General features: G+C 43.1%; 1 protein-coding gene across 3 annotated transcripts; it reads left to right on the plus strand.

Moving 5' to 3' along the window:
• The first annotated feature begins 1,523 nt into the window (after positions 1-1,523).
• Positions 1,524-11,853, plus strand: LOC308112264 (dynamin-1-like protein). 3 transcript variants are annotated; one of them, XM_080467659.1, is made up of 18 exons: positions 1,524-1,686; positions 2,147-2,260; positions 3,985-4,126; positions 4,420-4,458; positions 4,658-4,704; positions 4,793-4,864; positions 4,950-5,036; positions 5,221-5,383; positions 7,463-7,583; positions 7,677-8,015; positions 8,437-8,557; positions 8,693-8,848; positions 8,956-9,045; positions 9,154-9,252; positions 9,435-9,545; positions 9,635-9,744; positions 9,877-10,036; positions 10,179-11,853. In XM_080467659.1, exons 2-18 carry the CDS (start codon positions 2,159-2,161, stop codon positions 10,233-10,235), a joined length of 2,016 nt encoding a protein of 671 aa, XP_080323785.1. In that variant the 5' UTR covers positions 1,524-1,686; positions 2,147-2,158; the 3' UTR covers positions 10,236-11,853. The 3 variants fall into 3 exon arrangements, with proteins under 3 accessions (XP_080323785.1, XP_080323786.1, XP_080323787.1); XM_080467660.1 differs by lacking the exon at positions 4,420-4,458; XM_080467661.1 differs by lacking the exon at positions 4,420-4,458 and having other exon boundaries at positions 9,877-9,940; positions 10,179-11,852.
• The last annotated feature ends 3,630 nt before the right edge of the window (positions 11,854-15,483 follow it).

Below are 15,483 nucleotides of genomic sequence, written 5' to 3' on the forward strand. Positions count from 1 at the left end.
ATATTTTCAGAAGCACTTCATGAGAAGTGATCTCTGTAACATGTAACTGTTGTGCTCCAGTATCCTGCAACAACACAAGGAAGATCTAACTGGCCTTGAATCTGTTACGTTGTGGCTCAGAGGACCTGATCACCACATCAATGGCTTTGTCTGGGATTACATGAAGAGACTGAAGGATCTGATGCAGCCCGAATCTACAAAGATATTTCGACATGTTTGTAACAGTCTCACTTCTGAGTTCAGAATAAAACTGTGATTTAGTTAACAAAAAAAAAAAGGGACTGCCACCCCAGAAGTTTCTTAATTTATTCTTTGGTTTCTATATTTTGAAATCATCACAGTACAGTGCAGCATGTTTTGCCTTGTTTTATCCTCTGGGTAAAATTAGGAGAAATCTGAAAATGCATGCAATGAAAATTGTTAGTATTGACTAGATTAAGTCATATCATGAAAGAAAAAAAATCTTACAAAGGTCCAATGGATAAATTCAATTCTTTTCATTTGTATTCTAGGCATTAATATAAAATGTGATTACCTTCAATTGACCATGACAAGGCTGAGACAAAATTCCCCACATCTGTGAAAATCTTATGTCTATAAGATCATGAACAACATGAACATTACCCATTACAGCAGTGGAGCGGCCAGAGCCCCGCTTCACAGCAAACCTATCCCTGGTTAAAGTCATGGGTAGGGGGTGTTTCTGTATAAACAGGTTGCATGTTCTCCCCATGCATGCAGGGGCTTTTTTCTTCAGGGAATCCTACAGTCCAAAACCAAACAATTGCTATACCTAGAATAATGTATTGGTGTAAAATGTAACTATTCAAATGTCAACAGGCAACTCAGTGGCTAACATTTCAAACACATGTAGTTATTTAGATATTTTGAATTCCAATGTGGAGCAGTGGTTTGTGCTCTCAGCTCACAATAAGAATGGGTTCAAGTATACCAGTCGGGCCCCAGCAGGTTCTCCCCATATGTGGAGGTTTCATCCCACATTCTTAATTTATACAAGTGAGATGAATTGCTCACCCTAAATTGTCCATAGGTGTGAATGTGAGTGTGGTTATTTGCCCTGGGATGAATTGGAATCAAAAAGACATATTTTGTTGGAGTATATTAACTGTTCTTTCAGCAATGCCACAAACTGTGGCTTTTTTTGCATCTGCATCTTGGAATAAAAAAAAATACAAAGTTTACTTGATAATGGAACATGAATGATATATATATATATATATATATATATATATATATATATATATATATATATATATATATTTAAAAAGTAGCCTTCCCAGAAGCCAGAGGAAGTACAGTTAAAGGTCAGCTGAGTGTAGTCTGAACAGCTGTTTGTTCCATAATAAACCTTAAGTGGTTAAAATGGAAAAATTGAAGGAGTGATTTTTGTTCCCGAAGGACTCCAGAGGGTGGAGCCAAAGGGTCCAGAGTACACACGTTAGCCAATCAGGTGACAGAAGTCTGAGTTTCATAATTTACAGCCAATCAGAACGCTGAATTCTGATACGGCCCCGCCCATGTGTTACACTGACAGTCTGCTGCTAATTTTCGATAACAGGTTCTGGTAAAATGCTCCGTTTTTAAAGCTAACATTTATTTACCCTATTAAGGATGAAATACTGACCACCTGAACTAGAGGAGATTTGTTTGGTTGACATTAGAAAGGTGAGTTTATCAGCGCGCTTGACGATATGGCCGTTTCAATGAGGCGTTAGCATGAAGCTAGCACATCGCTCCTACTTCCTGTCTTTTAACCAGCAGCTTCAAGCTAGCACATATAATCCAGCAGATCAGCCTTTGTCGCGACCGTGTAACCCGGAGATTATGTAGATCGTGATAACAACCCGTTGTTAATCTGGGAATCCCCCTTCTCAACGTGTTGAGCTGAGCGGGCTGGTGGACTGCGGTGTTGGGGCGTCAGGTCCTCTCATCAGGACCACTGCCCTTGAGCCAAGCAGCACAGTCTCCCCAAGGGAATCAACTACATCCTATTTATATTCTATCTTCATCAGCTGCAGTTTTCTTTTACTTGCCAACCTCGTCTTCTCTGGATCATTTGAGATTGTTCTTTGCTTGACTTGCCTTTGTTGACTGTCCATGTTTGTTTGTTTTTTGTTCATTCTAGGAAGAGTGAAGAATGGAAACTCTAATTCCCACCATCAATCGGCTGCAGGAGGTTTTTCTCACAGTGGGTGCAGAAGTCGTACAGCTACCTCAGATAGTCGTGGTTGGATCTCAGGTGAGACAAGAATAATGACATGAAAGAAAAAGCTTAAGAATAATAACTAACGTTTTCAGGACATGTCACTGCATGCTATTTATGAATCTATTGAATAAATATCTATCCATCTTTCAAATAGCCCTATTGAACTTCAAGGGCCAAGCAGTGCAAGAGCCAGTCTAAGATGACTATGGTCGAAGACTGAATACAGACTGGACAGGTCGCCAGTCCATCACTGAGAGATCTGCAGGCAATTAGGAGTCACCAATTAACCTCTGAGGCCTGTTTTTACACTGTGGAAAAAATGTTGCCCAGGGAAAAGCCTTGCACACAGTGAGAACTTGCAAACCTGCCCAACCTGCACTCAACCTGACAACATTCACCTTTTCAGGAGAGCATTAACCAATTCACCTTCATGTGGCCCTCTTTAAGAATTTTCGAAACATTTATCATCTTGTGCCAAACTTTTTGGGAGCTGCATGGTGGTATGTGGTTAGCACTCTCGCTTCACTGTTAGAATATGCCAGATTTATATCTGGGCTTGGACGGTTATTTGTGCTATTTGCATGTTCTGCCTGTGTGTGCGTGCATGGGTCTTTTCATGGCACTCCCGTTTCGTCCCACAGTCCAAAAATGTGCATTTGAAGCCAGATGATGACTTTAAATTGTCTGTAAGTGTGAATTTTAGTGTGAGACTTCCAATGTCTCTCTGTTTAACCTGTGATTGACTAGTAACCTGTCTAAACCGTACCCTGACAATCACCTAATGTGAACTGGGATCGGCTCCCGCACCCTCACAACACAAAAGATGGATAAAGCAGTCCATAAAACTGATGGATATTATAATTGTGTAATTTGAATGAAAACACTACAATACGCTGAGTTTGAATTGAGTTCATATATCCTTTAAGTGACTTACTTATCAAAATGTTCACTAAAGTTAACTTTCTAACTAAATGTTATGTTAATGCACAGAATACTCAGTAGCACCAGCTTTTGGGCTCCTGTAGTCATCTTTTTTTTTCTCAACCGATTCCTACATTGGACTATGGAGGGGGAAATTGTTCATCTCTTTGATGTAGAGTCTATCTTGTTTTTTTGTTTGTTTTTTTGACTTGGCAGATGTCACTGAGTATCTCTTTCCCTCACAAAAGTGTGCTCTATTCTACCTTATTCTGCTCACCATGGAGCCCCTCACCCCCCAGCTCCCCTGCTTCTCAGTTCCTTGCCCTTTTTTTTGCTGGTTAGTGTCACACCAGGCAGTGCGGTTCCACTTTAATAATTGATTATTATTGTTGTTTTGCCCAGCCCAGGAGTTACATGAACGCAGCATGAAATGCCATCCTTCACGGCTCCCGACCAGCCACGCAAAAACGTTTTCTCAGTGAGAGGAATAGTTTATTTACAATAATGGTGATTTTTTTATGATGAAGATTGCAGTTGCAATAAACAAATCTGGGGTAATGAATAAATTAAACTAAGAGTGAGCGCTCTACACCAAAAGAACAAACAAAACTTACACACAAAACAAAAAACCAACACACGGCACTCCAGGCTTCGGTACGGCGCAGCCCTCTTTGAACTTTAAAAAGGGAAGCACATGAGAAAATACTTGCAGATGTGACTACAGTTGTAACATTATTTAATAATCTACAAAACAAAAGATGTGGCAGAGAATATCTGTATTATTAACTTCAGCTATGTCTTTATCTGACTCTGGCCTCTTGTATGTGTCTCTACAGAGCAGTGGAAAGAGCTCTGTGCTGGAGAGCCTGGTTGGGCGGGATTTCTTGCCTCGGGGATCCGGAATAGTCACAAGACGACCTCTGGTGTTGCAGCTTGTCAATGTTGCCCCTCTGCAGGACAGACTGAAGCTGGAGAACGGTACACCGAATCTATTGCTGCTTTATCTTTGTGTCGTAGTGAAATTTCCTCGACATAAATGATCATGTTTTCAAAGTTAAGATATACTGAGTGTCAGCAGATTAACAAAAAATAGTAAGTTTGTTTTTTGCATAGAGACTGCTAACAAAAGTCAGATCTTTCACTCACTGGTATTTTAACTTAACTACTGATTCGTGTCTTTACTTGATCTCTCTTTACCAATTTATAGTCTTCCTTCCTTATTTCTTCTTCTTCTTCTTCTTCTTCTTCTCCTCTCTTCGCTGCTTTTTCAGGAAATGGGGTAAAACAAAATGCCCTAAACAGCCACTCAGGTCTCTTTATATTTGCTCTGCATGGACGTGTCTTTGTTTAGTCTCATCACTTCGTTTGTCAAGTCTCAAACATTTAGATTGCTCTGACGTTCACATGACTACTGTCATCTATGTTCTGAGTTTATCTTGTGACTCCCCAAACCCTGATTTTAATTGTCACCCTCAGTGGAATAACTGGGGCTCACTCTTGTTTGCTCAGGTGTCAAAGCTGAAGAATGGGGTACGTTCCTGCACTGCAAGAACCAGGTAGATTCACCTCACCGACTCCCAATGATTCGCTTTTGTTTTCTGCCGCGTTTAAGTGATGCGTCACTGTCTTACCTTTTTCGAACAGATCTTCACAGATTTTAAGGAAATCCGTCAGGAGATTGAAGCCGAGACGGATCGCACTTCAGGCGACAACAAGGTGAGAAGAAAGTTTTGAAGTGAGCTATTTTAAGCTGATCCTTTTGCAGGAGCTAACAATTTCTCCCTCTTTTCATCTATTCTAGGGTATCGGTCCTGAGCCAATATATTTAAAGATTTTCTCACCCAAAGTCCTCAATCTCACTCTGGTTGACTTACCTGGAATTACAAAGGTAAACTGAGCCACTTGACAGGGGTGTCAGTTTTTGAATTACATTTTTTTTTTGTGCTTGTGCAAACATTGTGACAGAAGACGGTCGATAGCGCTGATGCAATTGCAGATCTGTCATCAGCGCAGATTCACAGATTGCGTGCTGCGGTTACTGTGACGCTGCCTGATCATTATTGTTTCCTCAGGTTCCCGTTGGAGACCAGCCAGAGGACATCGAGGCTCAAGTGCAAGAGATGATCTTGTCCTTCATCTCCAATCCAAACTCCCTCATCCTCGCAGTGTCCCCTGCCAACTCTGACTTGGCCACGTCCGACGCACTGAAATTGGCTCGAGAGGTTGATACAGATGGTAGGACATTCTGTATAGAGGCGCTTTTTCGCCTCTGATTTCATCTTAATTTTCATCCCTGCACTGGGCGCTCATTGCATAACACGCTTGAAATTGAAATTCATGAATTGAATTATTGAAAGTGCTGGAAGAATACATTACTCTCAAGTCATTTCAGGCTGTCAAGACTATTTGTCTTTACAGTTCACAATATCCTGACAGTTAATGGCTGCTTTGAGAATTAATGTTGCTGTCATGATACAATCTAAAGAGTAGATGTATCGGATATGAAAATGTGCCTGTAATAGTATCTGAGGGGTTGGCAGTGTGGCCTAGAAATGTCTGTTCTGTACGGTGATGTTTGTACAGAGTCTAAATGGTCTCCGAGTAGTTTATTAGAATGTCCCGAAGGAGATATAAATTTGCCAATCGTTCATTCGTCATTTCCTCTGTGAACCTCAGTTGCCACAGAAGGGAGATATTCTTCTTATCAAGTACTGTGGAAGTAAACTTCAAGTAAAAAAGTAATCAAAAGAAAACAAATAAAACGCAAGATCAATCATGAAAATAGCCGGTCCCTGACGACGCTGTCTCTACAGTGGGAATAAAAATATTGAGGTGCATCTCCATACAAACACGCATTTCAAAGTTCTGTCTCAGGATGTCAAACCAACCCACAGTCCGGATGACCGGAGTAAAAAAACTCTTTAGAAAGTCACAAACGACGTTGTCCTTCATAATACTCACTGCAGTCCCCTATAGTCCCACATAATCCACTGGTGTATAAAAAAATCACTTGTAAACTGGAATAAGAATCAGGAATTTCTTCACACGTGGAATGTTAAGCCACAAAAAAACATTTTTGACTACTTTTAATTTTCATGAAAGCAACCTGCTTGAAGTTTTGAACACATATAACCTCATCTGAAAGGTTTGATTAGTAAACCTGTGGTGATGAAACAACTTTCATCATGCTGTTGGGCAATAAAGCTGCCCTGGGTGAATGTGACTGTTATTAACGTTTGGCTCCTCGGTGGGTCCTCAATGCCTTCATCAGGTACTTTTAGCACTGAATTTGTGAAATCTAGAAGAAAAGGACACAATTTGAATACTTTCCTCCTCAATAGATAACACTTTCCTGACTTCACCCTTCAATCGCTTGCGGAAAAAGGCCTTAGTGACGAACGTGACGATGAAAAACATTTGCTCTAAACTTGTGAAAGAGATTCATTCATAAATAATGTAAATGTAATCTACAGTTTGCTGAACCCCATTAACATTCAGACTGAACATTAGCACGTCCTTTTTAGATGCAAGAGCGTCATATTTCAGTTTTATCTCGACCTTTTCTTTATTGTATCTGAAGTTTCTAATGACGCCTTCAGTATTGATGTAAATTCTGTCCGATTTTTGGCGGTTTGTTCTGACAGCGTCTTGATGCATCGCGATGTGGATTGTCTTTGCAGTACTTTAAGGTTTTTTAATGCTGGATAATAGTTACTCTCGAGACACACTTGTAAAAGTGATCATTTTTTTCTTTCTCAATAAGGATTTCCTGATGACTAAATCAAGTCTAAATAAATCTTACGTTTCACTTATTCACACGCACCTGCCATTGCCTGTTGGCTGATTGGTAGAGACGCCGTTCATCTCCGAGCGTCTCTTCCTTCATCTGACGAAAACGGTACCTGACAAAGATCCATCCAACGGTCGAAACACCTTCGATCCGTCTCTTCGTGGTTTATATTACATATGCAGATTTTCTTCTGCGTAGTTCGTTAAGAGACTTTACACGTGCCGGATGTGCCCGTGAACCTGTACATTGTCAGATTCCTCAGTTTACTCAGAAGCCTCCATCTCCATGCATATTCATCAGACTACGCACTCAAGACAACATGAAAGGATTCTTCAAAAATCACATATGGGGAGAAGCCTCGGGCACCAGATCCGCCTTCTGTACAGATTTATGGAGATGAATATTTGTTTAGTGTAATGGACAGCTGAGGGATTTCCTCTTGAGCTATGTCTACATGAAATATTTCTAGTTTGCAGGACTGTTGGTTCGATAGTGATTTGTGAATGTGTGTTTGTGTTCATCAGGACGTCGGACACTGCTGGTCATCAGTAAGCTGGATCTCATGGACGCCGGCACTGACGCACTGGAGGTTCTTCTGGGTCGTGTCATTCCAGTCAGGCTTGGGATTATCGGAGTGGTTAATAGGTTTGAAATAATTGACTTCCTTCGTTTCAGCCTGGTTTGGTGTTCTAACAGATTATCATTTTACTAAACTCCTGCCCTGTTGTTCCCTTGTAGGAGTCAGCATGACATCAATACCGAGAAGAGCTTAGAGGACTCGATGAGGGATGAGCAGGCCTTCCTCCAGCGGCACTACCCCTCGCTCGCGTCTCGTGCCGGCTCGCGCTATCTGGCCAAAACTCTCAGCAGACTGCTGATGCACCACATCCGAGACTGCCTGCCGGACCTCAAGACCAGAGTGACCGTGCTGAGCGCTCAGTATCAGGCTCGGCTCAACAGCTACGGTCAGCCGGTGGAGGACCACAGCGCCACCCTGCTGCAGATCGTCACCAAGTTTGCCAGCGATTATTGCAACACCATAGAGGGAACAGCCAGATACATACAGACCTCAGAGCTGTGAGTGTGACTCCTCTGGTGAACTTTAATATCTTAAGACATGCTTCGATGATGATGACAACTTTATTTCTCGCTTTGGAAAATTGTCTAATTATCTCAGGATGCTCTTATAACAAATTCAGTGATTGTTCCACGACTAAGCATTCTACTTGCACTAATGCAGTGCCACCAGGGTAATGTCCTTGGGGTAATGTAAGTGTAAATAGTAGTGGTATCAGCATCTTCTGCTTTCTCCTTCATCCCCACACTTCTTCTATCGCAAACTGATTAATTCATGTAAATATGCGGGGAGCAAATATTGACCTTTTTTTTTTTTTTTTCTTTGGTTGACTGCATTTCATTTGGGCACAATTAACATTGCTGACACACACAGCAGTGAGAAGCAGCACTGACGTCACAGCTTCACTCATCTCTTCTGCAGCTGTGGAGGTGCTCGGATCTGTTACATATTCCATGAGACCTTCGGCCGCACTTTGCAGTCCATCGACCCCCTGGGGGGTCTGACGGATCTTGATATTCTCACCGCCATTCGCAATGCCACGGTGAGCTTCTCCTCACTTCTGCCTCTGTAATTTCTTAAACACCGATTCTGGTTCAAGTTCCCGTTTTGGGAAGAATAGCAGGTAAATTTTAGGGTTGGTTTGTGTTTGTGTTTGCATCTGTTATTCTCCCCGCAGGGTCCACGGCCGGCACTCTTTGTGCCCGAGGTGTCCTTTGAGCTGCTGGTGAAGCGGCAAATTAAGCGTCTCGAGGAGCCGAGCCTTCGCTGCGTGGAGCTCGTTCACGAAGAGCTGCAGAGGATCATCCAGCACTGCTCCTCCTTCAGCACGCAGGTTAGCCCGGAGACGGAGGTGCACTTCACACATCGCCGAGTCTGAGGAAGAACGCTGCATTAATTATAACACCTCGTTAAAGGAAAATATGCTATTGTGTTTTGAAGGAGCTTCTGAGATTTCCCAAACTGCATGATTCCATTGTGGAAGTCGTGACTGGATTATTGAGGAAGCGCTTGCCGATCACTAATGAAATGGTAATCCGCAGCTTAGCTAAGAGGATATTTCATAATGATTATAATAGCTAACATCTAAGTGTTATTATCTGGGGTTTTTCCCTTTTTCTTTTTTTTTTTTGTCTTCAGGTACACCATTTAGTAGCAATTGAGCTCGCCTACATCAATACAAAACATCCCGACTTCACAGATGCAGCGCAGGTCTCAGCATCTGTCAACAGTCAGCAGGTAGGTTGTTTGTGCCTCAAAGCAAACGTTCACATTTATCATTTAATTTGCAGCGCCACAAGTAAACCATCAGGTTTCACTTCCAAACAGAGCGGCCCCTCGCAGAGTTCTTTAGTGGAATTTCAGACGGGGCCAAAAATTGAGTTCACCCTGTGACTTCCTTTCAAATTTCTCGCTTTCAGGCTGAGGCGGTCGACGGGGGGAAGCGCTGGAAGAACGAGAAGGTTGCAGAGGAGAAAGTCGCAGGCTTTGGCAGCCCCAGCAAAGGCCAGGCCATTAACCTCCTCGACACAGTGAGTGGCGGGATTAGCAGTTGGACGAAACGCTGCGTCCATTTGCAGGCTGCCTACATTAAATTTTTTTTCCGCCCCTTTCTTGCCAGGCTGTGCCCGTCGCTCGCAAGCTGAGTGCCAGAGAGCAGAGGGACTGCGAGGTCATTCAGCGGCTTATCAAGTGCTACTTCCTCATTGTCCGCCAAAGCATCCAAGACAGGTTTGACTGGGAAAATATGCAGAGCACCTGACGGAATCCTGCATCCCCTACATGTCCGCGGGTGTTGTTATCGACAGCAGCAGCAGGTCTTGAATAATCTCCTCACTGTCTGGGGTATGTGTGTGTCTGCAGCGTGCCCAAGACGGTCATGCACTTCCTGGTGAACTTTGTGAAAGAGCATCTGCAGAGTGAACTGGTGGGTCAGCTTTACAAACAGAAACTGCTGCAGGAGCTGCTCATTGAGTCACAGGACACGGCACAGCAGCGAACCGAGGTTGCTCAAATGCTAGAGGTAAAATTGGATGGTGCTTTTGTTCTCGGAGTCGGTTCTGAGCATCACAAGCAGCGAGCCTATTCTCCTTTTCTTATATCTGCTGTTTTGAAGCAAGCAATGTAACCAGCCTCTCTCGTTTTCTCTTTCTTTTCTTTTCCAGGCTCTTAAAAAAGCCAACAACATCATCTCCGAGATCCGGGAGACCCATCTGTGGTAGCCAGAGGAGACAAACAGTTTTACTTGTCATACGACAGCTTTGAGAGTATGAGAGTGTGTGCGTGAGTTTACAGCAGTGAAAATGTATGAGTGTGAGTGCGACTGAGTGTGTGGCGTGTCGTTGTGTGGCGGTATCGGTGTTTTCTCGAGGACCAATGAACATGGCACACGTAGATCTACTTTTCCTCTTTAGCTGTTGCCCTGAACAGCAGCTGTTTTTTTTCTTTTTTTTTTCTTTTCACTGTGAACGTCAAGAGCGTGATTTATCAAAGACTCAGGCCAAATGTGTTTTTACGAATGTGACAGACACCGCCGTGAACAAATCCTCTTTGCATCATTACATTGTGTTAATTTGTATTTTTCTATGTCTTTTATCGTTGTTGGGCTAAACGTGAAGTGTATGTGGTGTATTTAAGTTGTTCTCCAGTGTGGTTGTTTTTTTTTGTTCACACTGTACATTTTTGCACTTTCCAAAACCTGGCTTGCCTCTGAGCCTCTTCAGCAGGTGCTAAATGTGTGTAAGATTAGACTTTGTTAGTTTGAGTTCTCACCAGAGATGGAACCAGAAGCAAACTCCCTACTCCGTTGATCTTTACTGCAGTGCAACACTTGAAACACACTGCAGTCATTTTCAGACATTAAAGAATGACTGCAGACTGTTTTTCCAGCTTCACATCAATAATCGATATGAAGTTTATTTTTCAAAGTCACATTAACATATCAGCCTTTTTTTTTTTAACTGTTGTGTGAACTGCAGTTTTGTGTGTAGCTGTTAACGAGCGGCCCGAACATTCCCCAATTACATCTCTCTGCTCGTGTGAGACTTTTTTAGAAAACCAAAAAAAAATCCCTAATTGGGATGAACTGCTGTAGTACATGCATTTCATTTTATTAGTGAATTTCTATCGTTGAAATGTTTTAGAAAAGACGGCATTGCAGGATTATTCATAGTTTGGTTGGTTGGACCTAAATTTTGTGTAGCTTCTTTTCACTTCCCAGAACAATTATCATCTCATTGCACTGTTAGTGGCGCAGACACATAAAATCAGCTCCTCTCTCCACCCATGCAGATAAATGCCCTCCCAGGAATCCGACTGGCTGTGCAGATTTTTTCCTGCATGCTGTTTATTTTTTCAGTCCCCAACCATAAACGTAAATCTTTACATAGCCAGAGCGATTAGCCTCTGTGCCAGTCATTTTTCTCATTATGTAATTTTGCTTGTAGGGTACAATTAGGCATTTTCCTCTCCCGCTGTTCCCGGCTTTATAACAAGCGGATTTCTCCCTCTAATCTGAATCTGTTCTCATAGCTGAAATAAATAGTTATCGTAGGAATGAGGCTTTTACACAGCCCTCATAAACAAACTCTACATTTCTCTCTCACCCTCAGTCTGTCTTCCTTAAAAATCCCGTGTATGATTGCATGTGTGTGTGTGTGTGTCCAGTATGCATGTGTGAAAGTCAGAGCTGATGTATATTTTGTATTATTTAAATCTATATTATCATCATGTGTCGACTGCCTCTGAGTTCTTGCCTGCCAATATTTGTGATAAATGTTTACTGAATGAAGTTTCTGTCGAGTTTGTAGGAACTCATTAAACCCCGACAAAGGACACGGTACAGTCTGTGTGAGCTCATTGATGTCCTGCAGCTTTAAGTGTTGATCAGTTTCTGAAAGATCCTTTTGTTTGTCACCTGCAGTGAGGTGATGATAGTGGACTCCCCCCTCCTCACAGTATTGATCTCAAGTGGCTGAAAAAGTCTATCTAGTCAGAAGGGTCTGTCACAGTCACACCAGCAGGATGGAGTGTCCTGATCGCCCATCACACACACACACACACACACACACACACACACACACACACACACACACACACACACTCAGTTCTCGAACCCCTTTATTATTTCCATTTAAGTCTAGACTGCACAATCTGCTGTAGAAAGAGTCAAATAATCACCTCAGCACCTTATCTGCCCCGATTTAGATGATCGATTATCACCCTTTGATGTCAAAGCAACCCAAGTTAAACACGAGGAGGTATGAGACGTGAAGTGATGGACTACTTGAATGTAGCAGTGAGAGTCGGGAGCAAGGCATGAAAGTTAGGGGTGTGTGCGCGCGCGTACGTGCGTGTGGAATGCATTATTGGTCCAGCAAGGCAAAAGCAACGAGTCAAATCAGTGCTGGAATTGCAACCCTGCCTGTGTGCTCATAGCAGTCAAACATGATCCACATATTCAGGCTGAACATTTTTATGCTTCTTTTTTTTTTTTTTTTTCATCTGATGTGAGAGCGAAGTGGTGAAACATGAGAAATGAAGCAGAGGCTAATAAAGTCTTATTCCAGGTGATTATTTTAAATTGCCTGCACTTTGTCTCCTACTGTAGCCAGTTATTCTCATCACCCTCTTATAACACACCCCACCTCCCCACCAACTGAGACTAGACTAGACCATACCAACTCTGACATGATGGGAGGGGGCTTGGCTGCAGCATCGTGACAACTGCATCGCTTAGGTCTCTCGCAACCAGCCGAATGAAGGAGGAATCCCTCTATCTGACATCTGCCCCCAGGTTTAAAATCCCTCCCGGATGTTCACCCTGCCTCCCGTACAGTTAAGAGGCTGCTTGAGCAGCATTTCCCTCCTTGAGTTTGGTGTAGTATTGAGCCCGTCAGCAGAGCTGCCTGAACAAAGCCATGGGAGAGAGAGAAAGAGGGAGAGAGAGGGAGAGAGAGAGGAGCTTTTGGGAAGAAATGTCTCTCACTGACTCTGTCGCCTCGACAACCGGGTAAGAAAGGAGGGGAGGGAGGACCAGAGAGGGAGAGAAAGGGACCGGGGAGCATAAAAGGAGGGGAAAACAACACATTATGAACTGCTGAGATGAGAAGATTCCTGTAGAGTGAGGGAGGAAAGTGTATCTTTGTGTGTCATTCTCTCGTGTGGTGTCTCTTCCTCATTGATGAGTTATCAACTATGACAACAAAGCAGTAACTGATGATTTGATTTGATTTGATTTGATTTGATTTGCCCCCTCATCAGTGCATGGAGCAGATGAAATTGCAGAGCACAAGTTGAGCACATAAGTGGACCAAGCAGGCCTGAACGCTCCACCTGTGATTCTCCTTCCACCAGGTAAGTCTCTCCTCTGTGTTGCAGGCATGTGCTTGGATTGGGATGCTTTTGCTCTGTGCATGGGAAACATCGCTCATTAAAGGGAGTCAATGATGCAGGTTCATAGAAAATAAAAGCTATGAGTAAAACAATAAATAAAAGTTACAAAATAACAGATTTTTTTTAAGAAGAAAAAAAAACTCCCCTCTGTGTTGTTTGAGTCTTTATATTTTTCCATCTTATTTACAGGAGTAACAGTAAACGCATGCCTAATCCTCAGGATGCTCCACTGTGCATAATTCTTTGCACTCCCTTCAGTGTGAACACAGATTTGAACACAAGGAAATGAGCAGCTTTGTTAGGTACAAATGGAATCTGGAGAGTTTCACTTGCTTCACAGTCGGTGGAGAATAAAAGGCAGGTCCCCTATAAACATAACGCCGGGTGCTCATGCATAGGGAATGTATTCATAGAGCACTACTGGTGAAATCAACGCTCCTTTAAATGAAGCAGTATGCAGGTTGAGTTTACACCATACTGGATGTGTATGGAGCAGGAGGCAGCATGTGATATCCATATTGGATGAGATGGTGAGAAGATAAACTGGGGAGGGTGGAGGGGAGGGGTGGGGTTATTTTTAGCTGCTGTCAGTAAACGAAGGTTACACATCTCTCACCTTTGTGGACACAATAAAGATGGTGGAGAAAAGGCAGCTAGATTGACGTGTGTAAAAAGGGCAAGAGAAGAGAGACACAGGTGTTGGGTGAAATGATTCTGTGCGAAGGGTTCGAGGGATCTGCGTGCTGGGATTACTCGAAGCTCCCTCTTCTATTTGACAGAGATGCACTGTAGATGATTAGGGGGGTAATAACACTCACACTCAGCTCATCTATGTGTTTTTACAGGAGAAAAAAAATGTGTACGGGGGAAAAAAACGTGGCCAAATGTGGTTTTTGCTTATTACTTGCTGAGCATGACACTTGAGACAGCCAAAATACAGCTCTGTGCAGCAGAGCATGCTCTGTCACTGACTGCTGCTGCACGTCCATCAAGCATTCAGGTACAGCATGACCACCGAGGTTGTGCTGCTTTGAAAGAATTTAAGAAAACAAAATGCTTCCGAGAAAGTTCTGAGCTGAATCTATTATAGGAGTATCCAAAACACACTCGCACATCGAGTATAAATCAGGAGCTGATTCATTTTTGAAGGTGATATTACTGAATTTCACACCTCGAAACCTGCACCTACAGGTTCATTTCAGACTTCACTGTGGTTTTATATGAACGGAATCACTCGCAAAGAAGCACTGCCACGCTATGTGGATCAACGTAACTTTATTATTGACAGAGCTACATCGGAGGCAGTTTTTATTCTAGTGAATAAAGAAAGCAAGATGGTAAATGTCTGTTTTTAATGTGCACCCGCACAGTTTGTAATCCGCCTGTGTTCTCCCGGTGTGTGCAGAGAAATAGCAACGATGGAGACTCCTGACAGCTTGTAAACACATTAGTTATACCAGGCTCTGCGCTGCTCGCCGTTGCTTTGCACCGCTCATAATTATCGTACAAGAGGTGCAATGTTCTTGGATGTGAAGCGCAGTCAGACTCATCAAGACGAGAGGAAAGGAGGTGTCCCAGAGGCCATGCTTTACCGTGGTTATCTCCCCTCCACTGTACCTGCTCGCTGTCTACTGCCAGGCACACGTACACAGCAAAGGGTTCACTTAAAACACCCGAGCTCTGCTTTTATGTCTCATATGGACCAAGTCTGCCCATCAGCCGCTAATGAGCTCCTTGAAATGTCTGACTTTGACATCTGCAGTTCTAATCAGGCTGCTTTTTGATGCGGAAGTGACCAGAGGAATAAAGCTGTGGAGATGTAGCTGTCATTTGTTTTTTTTTTCAATGAATATTAAATGGCAATAAAGCCCGGTCCCCCCCCCCCCCCCCCCCCCCCCCCCCCCCACACACACACACACACACACATGTCTGAGCTGCAGGTTGTTTGTTTGATAGCTATGGAGTGTCTTCACTCCTTCCCCAGTCTTCTCCCTCCTTCTTTCCTTTCCACCTCTCTCATCATGTTTCTGCACTTGTCTGCAAGCCTCCTCTCATCCTATGTTGATGAGAACAAGC

Source organism: Lipophrys pholis (genome assembly GCF_963383615.2).
Source record: "Lipophrys pholis genome assembly, chromosome: 7".
NCBI classification, from domain to species: Eukaryota; Metazoa; Chordata; class Actinopteri; order Blenniiformes; family Blenniidae; genus Lipophrys; species Lipophrys pholis.

Coding starts and splice junctions, on each gene's coding strand:
- LOC308112264 (XM_080467659.1), top strand. CDS start 2,159: ATGGAAACTCTAATTCCCACCATCAATCGGCTGCAGGAGGTTTTTCTC. Junction 4,127..4,419: donor CAGACTGAAGCTGGAGAACG/GTACACCGAATC, acceptor CTGCTTTTTCAG/GAAATGGGGTAAAACAAAAT. Junction 5,037..5,220: donor ACTTACCTGGAATTACAAAG/GTAAACTGAGCC, acceptor TTGTTTCCTCAG/GTTCCCGTTGGAGACCAGCC.